We start from the raw sequence: 23,174 nt of genomic DNA on the forward strand, positions 1-23,174 counted from the left end.
ATCATGGTCCGACCCTATGCATCCTCCTCACCCTCCCCCCCCACACTCAGCTGCTTTGAACCGGGCCGCTGGCTTGAGAGCACCCATAAATCCAACACACTCACAGCGGAGGGACCCTCTTTACATAGGAGCCTAATAGCTGAACTTTGCCACGACTGAATTCGTTGAGCCCGGCGATTTGTTAAAATTTCCGTCTGTCTGTAATAAATTACCCAGGAGAAAGTGTGGAGAAAGTTTAGGCGTCATGTACGCAGTTTGTGTTTTCAATAAAGATTAGTTATATTTGGATTGTGTCAGTGACTGTTAATAACAAGCGTCTAATGTTTAAAGGTCTTACACTGGGCAAGCCTGCTCGAAAAAACAGGGTCATGGCAGGAATGTTTGTCCCTTTTGAAATGTTCACGTTAATAGAGTTTAGATATTGAGTAAGCAAAACCCCCAATTAACAAGAAATTAAAAAAATTTCATGGATTAATTTTACTTTACTTACTCCTTTACTTACTTAACTGTTTAGTTTTGTTCCACTTTATTTTGTGTCAGTGTTCAGTTTGAATAAATGATCATGAACAAGTACCACGCAGTGCTTTGGTCCTCTTCTTCAGAAGAGCGTTACACAGCCAATCAGCATTCAGGCCTCGAACCACCCAGTTTAAAAAATAAATATGGGGTGTGTATAAACCAATGATGTGTATAAACACTGGATGACTGACGGGGAGCAGTATTGAAGCCACTGCATAGCCATGTTGGTACTCCTCAATTTTACAAAAGATTTGGAAGCTATAGAAATTCATTTTTTTAATGTCTACATTTGTTTTTGACATTTGTTTATTCTATTACAGACACCGTAATGCATATTTAAAAATTGTTATGTGAGCTAAACATAGAAAATTTAACAAAAAAATATTCAGTACTAATGTTACTGTACCTACTACAATAACATACATTTAGGATAAACACAAATTGATGCTGGATAATGAACAATTCCAAAATAGCCTTTGTGCAAAAACGAACTTCTAGAGGTTATCAAGGCACTAACGTGAAGTGAAGAAATAAGGAACAATTAACTACATGAGCCTTGATTACTTCTGGAAGTTTGTTCTTGCACAAAGGCTATTTCGGCATTGTTCATTATCCAGCACTAACTTTTATTTTATAGTATTTCATCCCATGATCAAAGAGCACCAACTGGATTAACTACATCCCAAAGAGGCACTCTTCTCCTGTGTCACTTAATTACGTTTAATTGAAATACTGCAAAACGTTATTCATTCCTATGGAGGGCTGCTCCTACTGGGGAGTACCTTTTTGTTATTGACCAAATACTTATTTTTCCACCATAATTTGCAAATCAATTCATTAAAAATCCTACAATGTGATTTCAGGATTTTTTTTCTTCTCATTTTGTCTGTCATAGTTTGAAGTGTACCTATGATGAAAATTCCAGGCCTCTCTCATCTTTTTAAGTGGGAGAACTTGCACAATTGGTGGCTGACTAAATACTTTTTTGCCCCACAGTATGTGTGAGAGTGACTAACAAAATCAATGAGGGCCCCTGGGCACCTTCAGCCATGATTACTACAAATGTAGACTAACTAGACTATCCAGCTAATTTACCAAACTAAACATTTTAAGTGACATGGGCTAATTGAGTGACTGTCAGTGAGTGACATATAATAAAGAGGAAAACTGCTAATGCACAACCATGTTTCGAAATTGCACCTTGTGTATTCTACTATTCCGGACCTCGGTATCCTCATATGTAGCTACGGCCCTGCCTGTTTCTGTCGCAGAATGCTTTTTGACAGTACTAGTAATTTAATCGACCACTTGCATGATCCCAGATCCATAGGCTATTTACTTCCTGCATGGGGCTAGGTTGAAAATATACTGTCATTTTCAACCTAGGAATGGGTACACTCAAAATGGCTGTCAGTCCACACATTATGCCATCATTGACTTGAAATGAGATGCCCTTTCTATTCATTCTATTTCTACAGTTTGTCATTGGCAATTTAGCACTAGGTTCATTAGGCTGTAACAGCAGAATTCAGCAGGAATTTTGTTAGGGTGACATGATTTGTCTTACTGTATTATGAACATTATTTTGTCACAACAGAGTGTAAACCCAAATGTGTAAATTAATCTTGTGGGGTGACAAAACATTGAAAGATAATTTGGGTTGGGTGTTAATTTATTTGGTCTTTCACAATAGCTGATGAAAGTCATTCTCATCCCCTACAATGGGGGGAACAAATATAGACTAATTAGTGTGCTTATCTCAGCAGGAACGCTACTGTTATTCCCATAATTTTACAATTTCACCTTTTACCAATTTTGTTGGTGTAATTAGGCTATTTGAAATATCATATGCCAACTCATGTCTTAAGAAATATATATACAGAAATGCAATGAGGCTTATGCATTTCTATTAGCATTTATGGACATTGTTGAATAATAAGATACATAAAATGAGAATAGGCCATATTGAAATGTCCCTTGCCTCAAATATCCTGTTTTGTCATTTTAGTATTGTGCACAAGCTGCTAGGCAGAACTTGCAGGCAGAAACGCAACAGATCTTGCCTATAAAGCGAAAGATGTCAAGGTTTTTCAAATCAGCCTCAACCACCTGTCAGGTAATTTGTATAAATCTAATGTAACATGAACATATTCAAACCCACAGGACTTGGGAAACAGTTCAGCGGTCCACTCTAGGCAGGATTTTCTATGGTCCTATTTTAAAGCGATAGTTCACCAAAATGAATTAAATATTTACGTTTGTTTCTTATGGACAAGGAGAAACTGAAATCCATCCTATGGTTAGCCACTGCTACCAACTGTTAATATGAGCCATTTCTAACCAAAAACCAAAGTAATTCAATGTCCCCCAGTTAGCATACTCCAATTTTCATGGCAAAATTATTTCAAAGTACCTTCAAACCAAGTGGTCAAATGGTTTGTGTGTATTCAACTTTAAAAGAATCATGTATTTGTATTTTTTATTCCACCCTGTTCATGGGCCTAAGCCATGTGAAAATATGTTGAATAGCAAGAAATTAGCTTTAAAACTAGTGGTGCCAATGGCATTCACGTTAGGAAATCTCACTCCAAGCTCTATTCAAACGTTGGCATGCCTGTATTATGAGAGAAAGAAATAGGAACATGTCATGTATGTCATCTTCATTTCCCTGGAACTGTCACAGCAGCTATAGAAAATGCTGATCATAGGTTTGTTGAATGGAAAAACACTTTACATGATAGCTGCGTTAAGGATTACATTAACCATACAACATATTTTAATCACATCCTCTTCTCTTCAGAACAAATCAAAATGGTAGGGGCTTGGATGTGGATGTGATTAAATGTATCTGACCCTATTTCCAAGGAATTACAAAAGAGTTACAAAAGCTCTAGTGATTAGAAAACCACTATCTCAATATACAATAAACATATTTCTCATACAAAAGAGGCCAAACACTGAGTGACATTTCAAATGTTTACTCTGGGAAGATGTACCAGTTGAATGCATACATTCGATGCATACCCTTAGCACTCAAACCGTCCCTACTACAAATGTGTACTTCAGTACTTTTCCATCATCCAGGATTTCTCCATGCTCCTCTGTGCATATCACAGGACTTCTTATCAGTCACGAGAAGCCTTGAGTTATTGGGAGTACACATTCCTACAGTTCACTGCAGTCCACTAAATACACTGAACAAAAATATAAACGCAACATGTAAAGTGTTGGTCCCATGTTTCATGAGCTGAAATAAAAGATCACCAACATTTTTGATACGCACAAAAAGCTTATTTCTATCAAATTTTGTTCATAAATTTGGTGACATCCCTGTTATGCCAATATAAATCAAATAAAATCTGATTTTATTTGTCACATACGCATGGCTAGCAGATGTTAATGCGAGTGTAGCGAAATGCTTGTGCTTCTAGTTCCGACAATGCAGTAATAACCAACGAGTAATCTAACCTAACAATTTCACAACAACTACCTTATACACACAAGTGTAAAGGAATAATTCATCCACCTGACAGGTGTGGCATATCAATAAGCTGATTAAAAGCATGAGGGGTGCTGAGGGTTATTTCTGTCTATAATGAAGCCCTTTTGTTTGGAAAAACTCATTCTGATTGGCTGGGCCACACTCGCCAATGGGTGGGCCTATAACCTCCCAGGCCCATCCATGACTGTGCCCTTGCTCAGTCATGTGAAATCCATAGATTAGGGCCCACTGAATTTATTTCAAATGACTGATTTCCTTATACTGTGTGAACTGTAACTCAGTCAAATCTTTGAAATTGTTGCATGTGGCATTCATATTTTGGTTCAGTATAATTAAACTTCTATACACAAAGAGCTTAAACCTAACACTACGTTCAATATCTAAGGATACATAAAAACTAGATATTAATACTAGGAGGATATAATTATATAAAAGAGTAAAGACATAAAATATATATAATAATTAGTTCAGTAGTCAAATTTGGCTTAACAAATCACACAATAATTTACATGGGCTAACTCTGTGTGAAATAATACAGGTTGACATGATTTTTGAATGACTAACCCTTCCTCTGTCCCCTATACATCTCCTGTATCTGTAAGGTCCCTCAATCAGGTATTGAATTTCAAGAACAAATTCAACTAAAACAACCAGGAAACGTTTTCGAAAGCCTCATTAAAGAAGGGCAGTGATTGGTAGATGGATAACAATAACAAATCAGACATTGAACATCTTTTTAAGCATAGTCAAATTATTAATTATGCTGTGGGTTATATATTAAACCACCCAGACACATCAAAGATAGTCATCCTTCTGAACTGAACCGCAGGACAGGAATGAAACTGCTCAGGGATGTTATCATGAGGCCATTGGTGATTTTAAAACAGCTACACATATTGCATAATCCAGGTGTGCAAAGCTCTTAGGGACTTACCGAAGAACACTCAAAGCTGTAATTGATGCCAATGGTGTTCCTAACATGTACTGACTCAGGGAGCTGAATAATTATGCAACAACTATATTTTTTGTTATTACATTTATATTAAAAACTGTTGTACTTTTTTGTGTAGATTGCTGACAATTAATTCAATTTCAATCCCACTTTGTAACACAATAAAATGTTAAGAAATCCAAGGTGATTGAATACTTTTGCAAGGCACTGTAAATCCATTGCATGGTGGGACAGTTGATAGGTGGGAACAAGCGCTAAGGGGCATTCCATTTCAGACAATGACCCTTTGCCAATACGTTTCCCCCTGTCGGTAACATTTCTTCACAGTGCTTTCTCATGTTACAATGTAACACAATTTACTTAGCATGTTTTGAGCAGCTTATGATCACATGTGAATAGAGCATCAATCACACTTGTATATTTTATTTTTTACAGACCAGGGGGGTGGCCTACAGTAGGGTAACTTGGGGTAAAGCGAACCCCGGTGAAAGGCGCCTCTGCCTGTAATTCTCACAAAAAAAACACTTTTTGTCATCCATTTTATTTCCCAACACCTTCCCTGGCTGCCACTACTCTTGCTTAACTAAAAATGTAATCTGTATCATCTCATCTAAATTAAACCAACAAAATGATTTGGAAATCAAATCATTAAAAAATAGTCATTTTGAAAAAGTTACATATGAAGTTAGATCTATACATTTTATATATACCAGTAGGGCAGACTAAAAATAAGTAATTCACCTGTTAAGAAAGAAAAATTGAAATAAGTTTTTAATAAAGTTGTAATATTTTAAGTGATGTTTGGGCCCCTCCAGCGGGGAAAGATGCCCTCAGGGCAATCCAGTGCAAGTCAACGGTACCTACTGTATATTACCATTTTCCAAATCATGTATTAGCAACTTCATTTAGTTTCACAATCAATTTGTAGATACAATTTGATTTGGACATGAAGCTTGAAAATTTAAAACTTCATCATAGTGACGATATTTTTAGTGAGAGGTGCAATAACATTTTCTTTCGATATTTGATTTAATAAATAAAAATAAGATACGTAGAATTTAGTTTTTAAGAGTCAATTACTTAACATTTTTAAATAAAATGTATAAAATTGATTTTAACACACTAATCTTCATGAGGCATCTTGCCCCATGGGGACTAGGGCTGTGACAGTCATGGATTTGTGGTATGACGGTAATTGGACAGCCAAATGACCGTGGTCACTGTAACAACCATTCGAATAGCAAACTTTTTATAAATATGTATTTATACATTTTGTCAAGACGTAGTTTCATACCCCTGCACATCGACTCGGTACTTGTACTTCCTGTACATAGCGGTCATTTTCTACTCCCTATATGTAGCCATGTTATTCTTATTTGTTATTCACTGTGTCACTATTTCAATTTATTTATCCTATCCTTAACTCTGCATTGTTGGAAAAGGACCCGTAGGTAAGTACTTCAGTGTTGGTCTACACCTGTTGTCTACGAAGCATGTGACAAATAAATTGGGATTTTATTTAATTTGAACCCAACTCAATTTAAATCTACTGAAATAAAAGTATAATCTGCTATGGTCAAATATAAATTTGTGCCAGTATATTTTCCCATTGGTCACAATTGTTACCGCTAAGATATGTTCATATACCACGTGCATCATGGATTCAATGTATTGAAAATGAAGGTACATATGTAAACTACAATGAAAATCTTTAACAAATGTAACAATGTATTTGTTTTTTAAACTTTTAAATACAGACTATTGGTGTCAAATTCGTCTGTGCACGCTGACTGCAATCTGTTTTAGTAAGGGGAGTGGGATAGTCTTGAACGGCATTGTTGGTTAAGGGTTTGAAAGCATTTCACGGTACGGTCTACACTTGTTGTATTCGGCGCATGTGACAAAACTATTTTATTTGACCCGGTGTCCAAGTAGGCTACATGTAGCTATGTGTGTAGAAAACATTTCACCACAGTAAGACATTTAACTTGTTTAGTATAGTCAGTTTATAACTCCACTCACTACTTGTAGCTGTTTGTTTGTGTTGTTGGTCTTGGCTAGCTTAATGTTCCGGTCGGCAGCTAGCACGAACTCACTCACCTGGCTGCCAGCAACCGTCATGAAAAGGGGCCTGAGGGTTTTTCTAAGTAGTGAGAACGCTAGGGAGCAGGCAATGTTGTCCTTTAGACATGTTGCCGTTTTCTTAGATGTAATTGACTAAAACAAACAGACAAGACAATTGCGTTTGAAAAGGGTGAAGTTTTTGCTGTGAGCCAACAGGTTGTTTTCCCCACAGGAAGGCTGGGCATGACTTCCATCCAATTCCTACAGACGATTGCTAGAGGGGGAGTATCTCATCCCTAGACTACGAATGCGTCATCGACATGCAGGTTAGTGAGTAATCGCGGGCGTGGGAGCATGCCTTCATTTCTACGGTCATATTAGAACAAACGAAATCGTCATTCCGCTACCGGCAATGCCAGTCGCCATAAGGACAAAATGAGGGTACTGTAATTGATTGACGTAAAGAATATCCACCATCTCAATCCCGCCACTTGACAGAACAACTTTGAGTTATTGTTATTGCGTGTTTAATCGTGTCTAGTCGGATACAGTGTTTCGAATTGCGACAACAAAAATGGCACCGAATTTACCTGTACATTTATGCATCTTTTTGGTAAGTAAGTCAATTCTATTAAATTAGTGTTTCTGTATTTTTCAAATTTGATTTTGATATATCACCTGCTCAAGTTTCTATTAATGTAATTGAATTTGCAAACTTTGTTGCCAAACTTTGACTTAACCGTGTTGCATAGCCTGGGAATATGTTTTTTTTTTGGGGGGGGGGGGGGGGGGAGTTAATAGGTCAGTTAATACAGGACTACTAAACCCAGTGTAGTACGTTTGTGATTTATTTTTTATTTTTTTAAATGTATACATGTTCCCATGTTACAGATGGCATTGGTCCACTAATACAGGACTAGTAAAGGCCCAGTGCTCTACTTTTGTGAGGAAAAAATGAATATATAAATAAATATATATACAGTACCAGTCAAAAGTTTGGACACACCTACTCATTCAAGGTTTACATTGTAGAATAATAGTGAAGACATCAAAACTATGAAATAATGGATATGGAAACATGTAGTAACCAAAAAAGTGTTAAACAAATCTAAATATATTAGATTTGAGATTCTTGAAAGTGGCCACCCTTTGCCTTGATGACAGCTTTACACACTTTTGGCATTCTCTCAACCAGCTTCACGAGGTAGTCACCTGGAATGCGTTTCAATTAACAGGTGTGCCTTGGAATTTCTTTCCTTAATGCTTTTAATGCATTTTAGCCAATCAAATGTGTTGTGACAAAGTAGGGGTTTTATACAGAAGAAAGCCCTATTTGGTAAAAAAACAAGTCCATATTATGGAAAGAACAGCTAAAATAATCAAAGAGAAATGACAGTCCATTACTTTTAAGACATGAAGGTCAGTCAATACTGAACATTTCAATAACTTTGAAAGTTTCTTCAAGTGCAGTCACAAAAACCATCAAGCACTATGATGTGGCTCTCATGAGGACCGCCACAGGAAAGGAAGACCCCAAGTTACCTCTGCTGCAGAAGATACATTCATTAGAGTTACCAGCCTCAGAAATTGCAGCCCAAATAAATGCTTCACAGAGTTCAAGTTACAGACACATCTTAACATCAACTGTTCAGAGGAGACTGCGTTAATCAGGCCTTCATGGTCGAATTGCTGCAAAGAAACCTCTACTGAAGGACACAAATGAGAAGAAGAGACTTGCTTGGGCCAAGAAACATGAGCAATGGACATTAGACCGTTGGAAATCTGTCCTTTGTTCTGATGAGTCCAAATTTGAGATTTTTGGTCCCAACCACTGTGTCTTTGTGAGACGCAGAGTAGGTGAACGGATGATCTTTGCATGTGTGGTTCCCACCGTGAAGCATGGAGGAGGAGGTTTGATGGTGTAGGGGTGCTTTGCTGGTGACGCTGTCAGTGATTTATTTAGAATTCAAATCACACTTAACCATCATGGCTACCACAGCATTCTGCAGCGATACGCCATCTCATCTGGTTTTAGCTTAGTGGGACTATCATTTGTTTTTCAACAGGACAATGACCCAACACACCTTTAAGCTGTGTACGGGCTATTTGACCAAGAAGGAGAGTGATGGAGTGCTGCATCAGTTGACCTGGCCTCCACAATCACACAACCTCATCCCAATTGAGATGGTTTGGGATGAGTTGGACAGCAGAGTGAAGGAAAATCAGCCAACAAGTGCTCATTTGTGGGAACTCCTTCAAGACTGTTGGAAAAGCATTCCAGGTGAAGCTGGTTGAGAGAATGCCACGTGTGTGCAAAGCTGTCATCAAGGCAAAGGGTGGCTACTTTGAAGAAGATCAAATTTAAAATATATTTTGATTTGTTCAAAACTTTTTTTGGTTACTACATGATTCCATATGTGTTATTTCATAGTTCTGATGTCTTCACTATTATTCCACAATGTAGAAAATAGTAAAAATAAAGAAAAACCCTTGAATGAATCAGTGTGTCCAAACTTTTGACTGGTACTGTATATATACACTCGTTGAACATCTCATTCCAAAATCATGGGCATTAATATGGAATTGATCCACATGCGTTTGTATATATAGTGTATATAGGCCTGTTTCCGTTTATTGTTTTTTTTTATTAAGATTTTTCAGGGGGTGCTGCAGAACTCTCAGCACCCCTACTTCTAACATTCAGCTAAAAAGATCACTGGCAAGGTGCAGCTTGTTGATACATCAACAGTTCCTTCAGGAGGTATTCATACCCCATGACTTATTCCACATTTTGTTGTGTTACAGCCTGAAATCAAAAATGATTACATATATTTATTTTTCTCACCCATTTACACACAATACCCCATAATGTCAATGTGAAAACATGTTTTTAGAAATGTAGTATTCACATTCCTGAGTCAATACATATTAGAATCACCTTTGGTAGTGATTACAGCTGTGAGTCTTTCTGGGTAAGTCTCTAAGAGCTTTGCACACCTGGATTGTACAATTTCTGCCCATTATTCTTTAAAAAAAAATATATTCAAGCACTGTCATGTTGCTCATTGCTAGTGTCGTCGAAACTTTAATCAATAAGGAGATACTTGTCATTTCTTCAAACAATCAACCTTTATTTGATAAGATTTGCAATAATGTAGCTGGTCAACCCTACACTCTGAGGTGGAAGGCCGAGAGCTCAAATGAAACAAGGAGTACAGAAACCTTATATAGGCCCACCGTCTTACGCAAGAGTGTACAAAACACATGATCTTGTTATGTGTACGTGTGTGGAGAACAGGACGAAACTGAAGTTAAAGTTACAGACTAACTCTAATTTTGTCATCTCGTTCTGGAGCAACTGCTGGTTATTCTAATCTTCTAGTGAGGACAATAGGTGTCAAAGCAACAGGAAATCACTCCAGACATAGTTCCTCATAAAGTAGCCAGCAAGAGCCTTTTACTGTCTGCCCGGATGATGTATGGTTTCACTTACACACACACACACACATTCACAAGCATGAACCTGTCGCCCAGCAACAGGCTCTATGACTGGTGTGCAGGATACAACGCTTTGCTCTGTTTTAATATACTGAAAAGGAACCAGATCATTCCCTTCTGACTAACAGGAAGCCATAGGTTGTCCCAGTCAGCTCCTGACTGTGTGCCCAGATCATAGGGACCTAATTTCCTAGTTAGGTTTCTATGCTACACACTCACAAGACAAGTTAAAACAGGCCTATACTAATGAACGTACATATCTTCTATCTTATATGATCTAATTTCTTTAGCAATCTCAACCTTAATGCCTAAGCAACTAAGCTTCTGGAAAGATCTTCTAGTACACAAGCATCAGCAAGGTTTAACAAAAATGTCCCTTACACTAGACAGACATTCTCAAGTCTTGCCATAGATTTTCAAGCCGATTTCACTCAAATCTGTAGCTATGCCACTTAGGAACATTCACTGTCGTCTTGATAAGCAATTCCAGTGTATATTTGGCCGTGATGTTAGGTTATTGTCCTGCTGAAGGTGAATTTGTCTTCTAGTGTCTGTTGGAAAGCAGACTGAACCAGGTTATCCTCTAAGATTTTGACCGGGGCTTAGCTCTATTCAGTTCATTTGTATCAAAAAAACTCCCTAGTCCTTGCCAATGACAAGCATACTCATAACATGATAAAGCCACCACCATGTGTGAAAAATATTAAGTGGTACTCAGTGATGTTGTGTTGGATTTGCTCCAAACATAATGCTTTGTATTCAAGGCAAAGTTCATTTCTTTGCCACATTTTTTTGCAGTTTTACTTTATTGCCTTATTGCAAACAGGATGCATCTTTTGGAGAAAAAAAAATTCTGTACAGGCTTCCTTCTTTTGACTGTGTCGTTTAGGTTAGTATTGTTGAGCAACTACAGTATGATGTTGTTGGTCGGTCCTCAGTTTTCTCCTATTACATCCATTAAACTCTGTAACTGTTTTAAAGACACAATTGGCCTCATGGTGAAATCCCTGAGCGGTTTCCTTCCTCTCCGTCAACTAAGTTCGGCAGGACGCCGGTATCTTTGTAGTGACTGGGTGTATTGATACACCATCCAAAGTGTAATTAATAACTTTACCATGCTCTACGGGATATTTAGTATCTGCTTTTTTTTATACCCATCTACCAATAGGTGCACTTCTTTGCGAGGCATTGGAAAACCACCCAGGTCTCTGTGGTTGAATCTGTGTTTGAAATTCACTGCTCGACTGAGAGACCTTACAATTATCTGTATGTGTGGGGTACAGAGATGAGGTAGTCATTCGAAAATAATGTTAAACACTATTATTGCACACAGTGAGTCCATGCAACTTATTATGTGACTTGATAAGCACATTTTTACTCCTGAACTAATTTAGGCTTGCCATAACAATGAAGTTTAATAGTTATTGACTCAAGATATCTTAGCTTTTAATTTAATTAATTAATTTGTAAACATTTTGAAAAACATAGTTCCACTTTGACATTATGGAGTATTGTGTATAGGCCAGTGACACAACATCTCCATTGAGTCAATATTAAATCCATGCTGTAACACAACCAAATGTTGAACAAGTTAAAGGGTGTCAACACTTTTTGAAGGCACTGTACCTGTGCAGCCTATGCACTCCTTGAAAACGTCCATGTACACATTTAAATGTATATTCTTTTGGTTCATCTAGTACAAAGAACTGACAAGACAGAATATCCATGAATGCAGTACCATATTTGTAACACAGCTTTTGTATGATATGCCACCTGTTAGAATGTATGAACATTATATCTCTCTCATGCAATTCCAGACCCTCTCATGTGTGGACTCCTGCTTCACCCCTGCCTCCATACGAGCAACAGTACCGCAGACAGTACAAGTTGGACATGTTATTGCAAAAGGTCCTGCCATTCACAAATGTTTCCATCCTGTCTAACTTTGAATGTACTTAATACTGAATGAAACAATCAATATAGTCATGAACTGTTTATAACCAGTTAACATCGTTAATCATAATCAAGTTATTGTGTTGTGGATGATCCATGTTTGTTTTTTTTTGTCCTTGTATAGTTGACAACGTTTCTTTCTCTCTCGTCGTTCAGTTGATGTGGACCAATGTGACACCATCACATTGCACTTTACAACTAGTGACCCCGACTTCACAGTACGACATGATGGCACTATAGTAACAGTCGCCATCACCATGGTACCAGCCAATGGCAGAACATTCTCAGTGCAGTTTCAGGACCCCAATGGTCAGAAGAGAGAAATTAATGTTTACCTTGCCCAGAACTCTAGAAAGGTAAGGTGGATTCTGCATGGGCTTATAGTACAAAGTCTCATTTTTCAAATAAGTATTGTTTTTGTGAAATTATCTATATCACATTGTTGACTTGTGACTTTGTGTGGTCTTTTTTCTGCTTTTTCAGGTATTGAAAGATGGCCTACTAAAGCGCTCCAAAAGACGTTGGAGTCCTCTGCCCTTCAACATCATAGAAAACGACGTTCTGCCATTTCCAAAGGACATTGATCTGGTAATGTCCTTAAAATAAGTCACAACTTGCATCACATTTCAGCACATTTTGTGTTTGAATATTGATATTAAACCTAAGCCATGTACATATTTTGTGTCATGTAACAAACTCCAATTTATCCTCTACATGTCCTTGCCTTTCTCCCACCCCCATGTTCCACTCTATTTCTCATTCGTTCTCACTTGGTGCTAATGCACATTCTGTACCTGTATGGTCCACGCCCTCACCTGGGGGTTCACACACCCAGACACAAACAGAGGGATCAGTTGGAGCATTTACTTAGTTGTTTTTTCTCCTTTTTAACCCTTCCCCTTCCTTTCTAACTACTGGGCAGGGTGTGCACTGTAATTGGATCTGTTGTAACCTGCCTAGGCGAATACATATTAACACAAAATAACTTTTTCTAACAGTAGTCGAAAAGTATTGTGCTTTAGGCCTATTACCTGTAAGGCTTATGAGTATTTCTGTTATGCATAGCTCAATGCTTCACATTCTAAATTGTGCAATTTCTTAACCTGAGCAGGCACGCGCACAGATAGGGCTCTACCTGAGCAGAGCACATGCCCCTTTGTCCTTCTAGTCACTAAAGTGCCCTTTTGGGTGGTGGTATAATTTTGTATTCATTTTTTTGTCATTGTTGTTCGTAACCCACTGCCCGCAAGTCATTGTCAAGTTCACAATTTGTGATAATGAGTGAGAGTGTTGCTGCACAAATAAATAGGCTTATGCTCAAATATGTTAAAATGGTCATTTTGAGCACCTGCCCCATGAAAGGTCTGCACGGCCTTGAACCAGGGTGATGTTATTATCCCACTGCTTGTTGAAGCTTGACCGCAAATAATACTTGATTGTTTCCTGGTCCAGATTGCATCTGATTCGTCGGCCACTCGCAGTGTGTACTACACCATCAGTGGGCCTGGAGTGACAGAGGATCCTGTGGGTGTGTTCAGTGTGGTGATGGAGACTGGGATGTTGAGGGTCAACAAAGTTGTCGACCGCGAGAGAACTCCTCAGTTTGTAGTGAGTAGTAAACAACAATTATTGATTGCTTGCTTGAATAATTGATTGATTCTTTATCTGTGATGTTAACATGACAATTGTACTCTTGATACCGTAGCACAGACAACACAAACAGTGTAAGCCATTTCTAAACTGAGTCCATCTTCCTCCAGTTTCAAGCCAGAGTGTTTGACAGATACACCAACCAGGAGACAGATCTACCATTACCCATCACAGTGAATGTAGACGATGTGAACGACAATGCACCAACTTTCACTGGCCTACTGCAGTTTACTGTGCTGGAGCAAAGCAAAGCAGGTGAGAAACACACAGCTGAAATAAGAAATACCAGAGTGCCCGTAGCCTCTGCAATACAGTACATGGAAAAAGTGACATACGTTTCACAAGTTAGTCCATTTTCTGAGCAATTTGTGCACACATCCAGACATTGACCTTTGTAACGGGAACTTGTGGATGTGAACTAATAGCCGGTGTGTTGTGATACGTTCTATTGCAGGGACGATGGTGGGGATGGTGAATGCCACAGACATAGACGAGCGTGGTACAGACCACACTAAGATCAGGTACTCCCTCCTCTCTGGGACTAACCTGTTCTACATTAACCCAGAGACGGGAGTCATCAGCACCAAAACTGACACCCTCGACAGAGAGGTCAGTCCCATCGCTGTACCTTTAAAAAAATATCTCACTTACAGTTTTCCAGGGTTCCACGTTGTTGATCACGGCTATCATTGCTTAAATTATTGATCTAAATGTATGTTTGTATTTGTTTTTCAGGTGAATGATAATTATTTGGTGACAGTTGAAATCAGAGACATGAATGGAGCTCTGAATGGTCTATTCAACACAGCCACAGCCACCATTGTGTTGGGTGATATCAACGACAACCCTCCCACATTCACAAAGACATCTGTATGTTTTCTTTGACAACTTTTTACAGTAGTGGAGTTTGTGTATTGCAGTTTATTCTGCAATGTAACAAAAAAGGCATGGATGTCCCAGTTTGTTTTATGAATACTCTGTTTGTTTTGGCCAAATAACTATATGTTACTTCCTTTTGCAGTACGATGTAAAAGTTAAAGAGAACCAAGGAGAGGGACTCATCCTCAGAATCCCCATTGAAGATAAGGACTTGGTGAAGACACCAAACTGGAACACTGAGTTTGTCATCCAAAAGGGGAACGAAAATGGGAACTTCAGGATCGAAAGAGACCCCAAAACGAATGAAGGACTAATTTACCTAATAAAGGTGAGCTGGTACTCACAATGAACCTCAAATTTTTTATTTGATCATGACTTTCCATAGATGTCTTGCTAGTTATTTATAAAATGAGGCTAATCTATACATTTGGTGAACTATCCCATAACATAAAGACAGTCAAAATATTGAGCCAAAAGACTTCTTTGCGCATTGTCATTGACGGATGATAATACAGTAAAATAACACTATGTCCTTGCTGTGTCTCCAGCCTCTAGACTACGAGAAGACCAAGAACCTAAAGCTGGAGGTGTTGGCCCGTAACCAGGCTGAGCTGAGTGGGACCAAGGCCCAGTGGATGTCCATCCCTGTAGACGTCTCTGTAGTGGACGAGGACGAGGGACCAGAGTTCACCGCCCCCACCGTACTCTTCACAGTCAAGGAGAACACTCCTAACGACACCCTGATTGGGACCTACATAGCCACAGACCCAGAGACCAAGAGCAGCGCTGGCATCAAGTAAGACTCTAGTTTACCTTATTGATCTCACCAATAATTGACCCTGCCAGGTCCCAGATCTGTTTGTACTGTCTTGCTATAATTACAGGAGATGGCAAGACTGCACAAACAGATCTGGAACCAGGGTAGTACTGGCCTATTGTGTGACCATGTTGATAATAATCATAATAATAACAATAATATGATGTTATAACAAGTAAGGTCAGATTGTGTTTCAAAAGAAGATAGAGGAATGACATGTTTTTTTCTCACTCCAACAGAATTGTACCGTTACACAAGAGAATGCTGTAAAAGTTCCTTCTCTCTCTGTTCCCTCTCAGGTATTACAAGGTCTCAGACCCTGCTTCATGGATCAAGGTAGATGAAAGCACCGGGCAGCTGAAGATCGCCAATAATATCGACAGGGAGTCCCACTTTGTAACGAATGGCGTGTACAACGTCACTATGAAAGCTGTTGATGCCAGTAAGTAGATATTGTTTACAGAGTCTTAGTTAAATACACAATATATACAAAAGTATGTGGAAACCCCTTCAAAATGGTGGATTTGGCTATTTCAGCCACAGTTGTTGCTGACCGGTGTATAACATTGAGCACACCGCCATGCAATCTCCATAGACAAACATTGGAAGTGTAGTGGCCTTACTAAAGAGCTCAGTGACTTTCAAGGTGGTATTGTCATAGGATGCCACCTTTCCAACAAGTCAGTTCATCAAATTTCTGCCCTGCTAGAGCTTCTTCTGTCAACTGTAAGTGCTGTTATTTTGAAGTGGAAATATCTAGGAGCAACAATGGCAAACACAAGCGGGACCACCGAGTGCTAAAGAGCCTAGCACTTAACAATCGTCTGTCCTCGGTTGCAACACTCACTACTGTGTTCCAAACTGCCTTTGGAAGCAACGTCAGTACAATAACTGTTGGTCGGGAGCTTCAGGATATGGGTCTCCATGGCTGAGCAGCTGCACACAAGCCTAAGATCACCAGGCACAATGCCAAGAGTTGGCTGGAGTGGTGTAAAGCTCGCTGCCATTGGACTCTGGAGCAGTGGAAACCAGTTTTTCTGGATTGATGAATCACGCTGCCCCATCTGGCAGTCCGACTGATAAATCTGGGTTTGGCGGATGCCAGGAGAATGCTACCGGCCCCAATGCATATAGCCAACTATTAAAGTTCGGTGTAGGAGGAATAATGGTCTGGGGTTGTTTTCCATGGTTCAGGCTAGGCCCCTTAGTTCCAGTGAAGGGAAATCTTAAGGCTACAGCATACAATGACATTCTAGATGATTTTGTGAAATAGTTTGGGGAAGGCCCTTTGCTTTTTCAGCATGGCAATGCCCCCGTGCACACAGCGGTCCATACAGAAATGGTTTGTCGAGATCGGCGTGGAAGAACTTGACTGGTCTGCACAGAGCCCTGACCTAAACCCCATCGAACACCTTTGGGATGAATTGGAACAATAAGTCTGTTGTTTAAGTGACAAGATGAGGAGTATAGCAGTCACTCTATAACACCTGGTGTGACTTGGTATTTTATTAGGATCCCCAATAGCTCTCACAATAAAACCACAAAAAAAACAGCAAGAATTGTTCATTGATATGTTATCGTGTTTCTTACTCTATTTTTAGGTCTCAAGACCGGTACAGGGACAGTGATTATTCAAGTGGAGGATGTGAACGACCACGTCCCAGTCATCCCCTCTAAAGACCTGGTGGTGTGTGAGAAGGATGGGGGAGAGATGGGCTCTGTGCTGGTGGTAGCAGAGGACAAAGACCGAGCTCCATTCGCCGCCCCCTTCAGCTTCAAACTGGGAGAGGAGCATGATGGGAGATGGGCTGTGAAGCGACTTAACGGTATGAAAATGATTCCTACCTCCGGACTCCGTTCCATCTCTATATAAATTGATATCTTGCATATGTGATTTAAAAAGTGAAGCAATTATTTAAATCTAAACGGAAAATGCACATCTTATAGTGAGTAGTCAGTCTCATACATTCTTCAATACAACGTTAGAGCCAAAATACTCTAGAATGCAACATCACCAGAGCCACCTTACACAGCACCTAACTGACAATGAGTATTGTTTAGAGCCAGGAGTTTTTGTCCTTACAATGTAATCTCACCAGGAAAACTAGTGCCCAAACTCCTGTTCTTTACAACAGTGTATTTCCTCCTCAGACACTGCAGGGATGTTGGAGCACACCAAGGAGCTCCCTAATGGTCTGTATACTGTCCCCTTGATGGTCAAGGACCTACAGGGATTTGGAAAGACCCAGACGGTAACGGTCCGGATCTGCCGCTGCAGAAACGGAGCGTGTTTGGCCTACCAGAACTCCACGTCGCTGGGGGTGTGGGCCATCCTGGCCATGCTGCTGGCGCTGTGCCTGCTACTTCTTCTCTGTGAGTCTCTAATGTTTTATTATGTTCATTCATCTTATTTATGTAGGCCTGACAGGTTGGTGTCAGAGGCGTTAGACATTAGGTGAAGTCTTAAGCAGCTGATGACAGCTAGTATAACTTTGTTCCTTAGCAAATGGCTTGTGCTTCTTGTTCGTCAGACGAACCTGTGACCACTTTCGGACCATACATTTTGATTGAGCTACTTTTCTTTTTTGTTCTTTATTGCAGGTATCTTCTTTGCATTCATCTGTGTTACAAAGAATGAGAAAATGGAGCTGGAAGATATGGGAGACAGTGGCGGTATCCTCCTGAAGTCTAACATTGAGGCCCCAGGGGATGCAGTGGTAAGTCTGTCATAATGACAGCATTACAAAACACATTTCTCATGTTCATGGAATCTTAGCTAATTTCACTGTTATATCCTCATTTGTTTTTGGATGTTTTTTTTCTTTCTCTGAAATATGGCTCAGGATTCAAATCTCATCATCGTTCCTGCATCTGGGATCGACTCATCAGTGAAGGGATCCATGATTGATGTGAGGTGGGTGAGAGCTAAGAACTCTGGTATGATTGGAGGAGGCCTGGGCGCTCAACAGAATCTGCTACAGGAGTCCGGCGGTGTCGTAGTGACCGATAAGGAGACCGGCTTCTCAGGCCAATGCGAAAGCAGCCAATACGTTGGACAATATGGCAGTGGACAATGTGGTGGAGGTCAATATGGCGGTGGAAACATGACTTTTGACAACACACGTTTCATGAAATTCAACGACTCTGCAGCCTGGCACACTTGGCAAACGAACGGGCTGTTTTTACAACAGGTAAAGTGGTTGTAGAGAACTTGAGAAACAGCTCAAATAATGTAAATCGTTCTTCCTATTGGTAAAAGCCTAGACTATTCCCATCTGAAATGCTTTCTTACTTGCTAAATCCTGTGTTAGCTTTCATATATCTTGTCTGGTTGGTGAAATGTTGGTCTGTTCTCAGTGTAATACCTGTCAGTAATATCCTATGCAAAGATGTAATATTTTACCTACCATCGGACTAGTCCCTGCTCTCTATGGACTAATAACAAAATGCATTCTCCTTTCTTCACGTCATCTCTTACATTGTCTACCTGGTCTTTGCAGAAGTTGGCTTACCTAGGGACGAGGGAGGAGGGGCGATATGCCGATGACATCATCCGCACGTACGGCTTTGAGGGGGTGGGGTCTCCAGCCGGCTCGGTGGGCTGCTGCAGTGACCAAGGAAACCAGGAAGACCTGGACTTCCTAAACACATTGGGGCCAAAGTTCAAGACATTAGCTGAGGTCTGTAACAACAAGAAATGAACAAAGAGAATATAATGCAATATGTTTTATTACTGTAAGTGTACTCTTTTTCTGATAATACCATGAATTTTAGGAATCTGTTAAGAGGGTTGCTATGCTATCATTCAGAGTAAACACACTGAATTGCTCTAACTGTTTGTTAGTTTGACATTTTGCACTGGAAAGTACTATGTATTTACTTGTACAGCAAATTCCCCAGTGTTGAATCAACTCTGCGATTGTTAAATGTAACACTTTTTCAGAGTCTATACGGGTCCACACTTTTTTCAGTGATATTAACATTTTAATGAATACCTGTAGTGTTAAGGTAACTCGTATTTGGGGTATGGTGTAAAGCCATATTTGCATATTTCCCAGTGTGCCTTACCTTTTCGAGTGAATTGTAGAGTTGTTAGTGACAAAGACATGGTCATTGCATTCATTCATTTTCAGTCCTGTGGCTTTCACCAAATAAAATTATTAACAGTGGCCCAAAACTCATAGTTTACAGGCCACATCAGGTGTGCATTCACATTATGCTGGCTTGCAAGGTGATGTCATTCCTATTGGAATCTAGCCAGAGTGTGGATATCCAAGAGTTTACATTTTTGATCACCCGTAGCCTGCATTCAGAATGACTGTCAGAGTTTGGAAAATTTGATAGATGAGCCTACCTAAACCATCTAAACTGAAACAACCATTGCAATAAATCTAACTAACAGATTGAATTAGTTTAGAAAAAATTATGTTATTTATCTTTGTGTAGCATAATATTCTTTGATCAGTCAATGTACAGTACATGCAAACACACAGATATTGAAACAAACAATAATAAAAATCAAACTGTAATAGAGCATGCTGGGAAATATGATAATGATGGCTATGTTTTTAAGTGTTTTAATCACATTCAAATCTGGTTATTAACACCAACACTGGAGTAATTTTGCACCACTGAGTGTTCATTTAAATCCTGAACTAGAAATTATTTTTAGCGATCAAGATTTTTTTGGGGGGGGGCATTGGTCATGTTATTTTATTTGTGTATATTATGGTAAAGCCACATGAAGTTTAGTATCGTAGAATCAAATGTTTGTTCATGTGACTCTAAAAACAGGTGCGTTGAAGAATACATGAATATTTGACGAGATTATTTGATTTTTAAAATAACTTATGAATTTAGGTGGATGGGGTACAAACATTACACACTATTCTATATGAGTGTTGATTAGACTGCATTGGGGCTTCTATGTTTAATTGGTCACACTACGATCGTCCCTTTAATCCATTCGATTCCTATGATTGATTGGCTGCAGAGAGTCTTGTGTTTAGACTAGAACAGAAGGTTATAGGTGCTTCTGTTTAAAATAAAAGGTTCTGGGTGCTACTTTTTAGAATATAATGTTCTGCCTGCTTCTGTTTAGAATAGAAGGTTCTGGGTGATTATTTTTAGAATAGAAGGTTCTGAAGAGACAGGTGCTGATACGGCCCATGGGGTTGATGAGACAGTGTCTGACAGTGAGTCAGTTCACACACTCAGCATGAGGCTGAGTGTGTGAACAGGGGGGGGTTTGAACCAGACAGACAGCCTGTGAGTATTCATAGCGACATGTTGTTCTATTGATTGATCCATAGAAAGGGAGATACCTAGTCAGTTGTACAACTGAATGAATTCAACTGAAATGTGTCAGAGAGGTGTGGGAGGCTTCCTTTATCAACATCCACAGCGCACAGGGACAGTGGGTTAACTTTCTCAGGGGCAGAATTACCTATTTTTACCTTGTCAGCTCGGTTGCTGACCCAACATTCTAACTACTAGGCTACCTGCCGCCCCCTATGACATTACTAGAGGTGCTATGTCATAAACCCTCAAAATTTGTTCCATAATGGGGCGAAAGTGTCAGCTGTCTTGGTCAGGGAGAAATCCATAACTAGTCTAATTGGAATGAATGGCAGTAGAGGCATAGATTATCTATTTCCTGATTTTACTTATGCAGAAAAATAAAAGTGAGGCATGTGATGTATCAGAAATTGTGTAATGTAATTATAGTCAACCTCAAATATTGTCATATAATTATAAATACAATGTATATGGGTTTTATACAAATGTTATGTGTAAATAGCCCCTAAATGTCTCAGATGTAGTTTTATTGGAAAGCAGTGAGTGCTAATATATGATACAATTTCAGTACTTGTTGCATTTACAACTTGTCTATGTCCTATCATCAACTGATTTGAACCAGTGTATGGCTGTGAATTGACCACATTGTTTGAATGGAATGTTGGCATATTGGTAGTTAATTTAGAATCATTCATCTAAAACTGTTTGGCTAGCTAGCTAACACACATACAGTGCAGATAAATTCTCCACATTCATTGTTTTACACTATCTTATCAGAGCACTGGCATACTCCCTGACCAACATGGCTGACCTTTGGCCAATTTTTAGAAGGTTCATTTCCATTCTAGTATTCTAATTCCTAATTCTATGGATTCATCAGCATTGTCATATGTTCATATTATTAATTTGGAATTCAATTACCAAACTGACCCATTTTGTAAATTAATCGTATTGCCTATTTCGTAAGTGTCAAATTTTGCTAATATGTTTTTTAAAGTAAATAATATAAAATACACTTGTTGTGTTATTCACTTTGGTCATGCTGTTTTACTGTAAATACTTCATTTTAAGTATAGAGAGAGAGAGTGAGGATGTGAGTGAGAGAGAGAGAGTGGCCTAGCTTTGAAATATTGTTACTCAACCATTCACCAGGCTTATCTAGGCATAAGAGGGTGTGGTTCATTGTTCAGTACAGTACATATAGCCTTGCACAATAACTAACATCGCAAGGTACTGTAACTAAGGACACTTTATTCACCCTTGAACCATAGACTTAGATGACACACTGTATCTGTCCTATTGTGGCATCTGTGAGGGAACGGGCAGCGCCATTGAGGCCATCTACATTTTGAAGTAATGAATTTTCTTCTACTACTATGACTTGGTAAACAAACTGAATGGTTGCATACTTCCATCTGGAGTGTGTTTTGAACACCTGCAGTTATGAAATGTTTGCTCACTAGTATAATTCATTTGATGACCTGGATGTGATCCTTCCTTAATCTATAGGAAGTCCCACCCAGTTGGCTACTTTAAAATGGTGGTCCTCAATGGCAATGTCCATGCAAAAACATATCCCTCAGAAGAACATATCCCTCATATCCCTCAGAAGAGGGACCTTACACAGTTTTAACCACAAAGACCAGGGAGATTTTCCAATGTCTCGCAAAGAAGGGCACCTAGCGTTACATGGGTAAAAATTAAGACAAAAACAGACAGTGAATATTCCTTTTGAGCATGGTAAAGTTATTAATTACACTTTGGATGGTTTATCAATACACCCATTTACTACAAAGACACAGGCTTCCTTCCTGACTCAGTTGCCGGAAAGTAAGGAAACTGTCACGACTTCCACTGAAGTTGGTCCCTCTCCTTGTTCGTTCGGCGGTCGAAGTCACCGACCTTCTAGCCATCTATGATCCTATTTTCATTTTTCTTTGGTTTTGTCTTCCGTCACACCTGGTTCCAATTGAATCAATTACATGTTGTGTATTTAACCCTCTGTTCCCCCTCATGTCCTTGTCGGTGATTGTTTATTGTAA

General features: G+C 39.2%; 1 protein-coding gene across 3 annotated transcripts; it reads left to right on the forward strand.

Moving 5' to 3' along the window:
* The first annotated feature begins 7,251 nt into the window (after positions 1 to 7,251).
* LOC109872047 (desmocollin-2) lies at positions 7,252 to 22,163 on the forward strand. 3 transcript variants are annotated; one of them, XM_020463132.2, is made up of 16 exons: positions 7,252 to 7,363; positions 12,353 to 12,443; positions 12,645 to 12,844; positions 12,972 to 13,076; positions 13,941 to 14,096; positions 14,249 to 14,393; positions 14,593 to 14,747; positions 14,874 to 15,008; positions 15,160 to 15,345; positions 15,566 to 15,813; positions 16,134 to 16,276; positions 17,436 to 17,660; positions 17,986 to 18,207; positions 18,436 to 18,551; positions 18,678 to 19,025; positions 19,335 to 22,163. In XM_020463132.2, exons 1-16 carry the CDS (start codon positions 7,358 to 7,360, stop codon positions 19,533 to 19,535), a joined length of 2,682 nt encoding a protein of 893 aa, XP_020318721.1. In that variant the 5' UTR covers positions 7,252 to 7,357; the 3' UTR covers positions 19,536 to 22,163. The 3 variants fall into 3 exon arrangements, with proteins under 3 accessions (XP_020318721.1, XP_020318720.1, XP_031662354.1); XM_020463131.2 differs by having other exon boundaries at positions 7,352 to 7,650; XM_031806494.1 differs by lacking the exon at positions 7,252 to 7,363 and having other exon boundaries at positions 12,613 to 12,844.
* Positions 22,164 to 23,174: the final 1,011 nt, after the last annotated feature.

Source organism: Oncorhynchus kisutch, linkage group LG27 (assembly GCF_002021735.2).
Source record: "Oncorhynchus kisutch isolate 150728-3 linkage group LG27, Okis_V2, whole genome shotgun sequence".
Taxonomy (NCBI): domain Eukaryota; kingdom Metazoa; phylum Chordata; class Actinopteri; order Salmoniformes; family Salmonidae; genus Oncorhynchus; species Oncorhynchus kisutch.

What these genes read in the sequence shown, in the direction of transcription:
- LOC109872047 (XM_020463131.2), top strand. Translation starts at nt 7,612, where the DNA reads ATGGCACCGAATTTACCTGTACATTTATGCATCTTTTTG. An exon ending in TGGACATGTTATTGCAAAAG is followed by an intron (nt 12,444 to 12,644) that starts GTCCTGCCATTC and finishes CTCGTCGTTCAG; the next exon opens with TTGATGTGGACCAATGTGAC. An exon ending in AGGCCCCAGGGGATGCAGTG is followed by an intron (nt 18,552 to 18,677) that starts GTAAGTCTGTCA and finishes AATATGGCTCAG; the next exon opens with GATTCAAATCTCATCATCGT.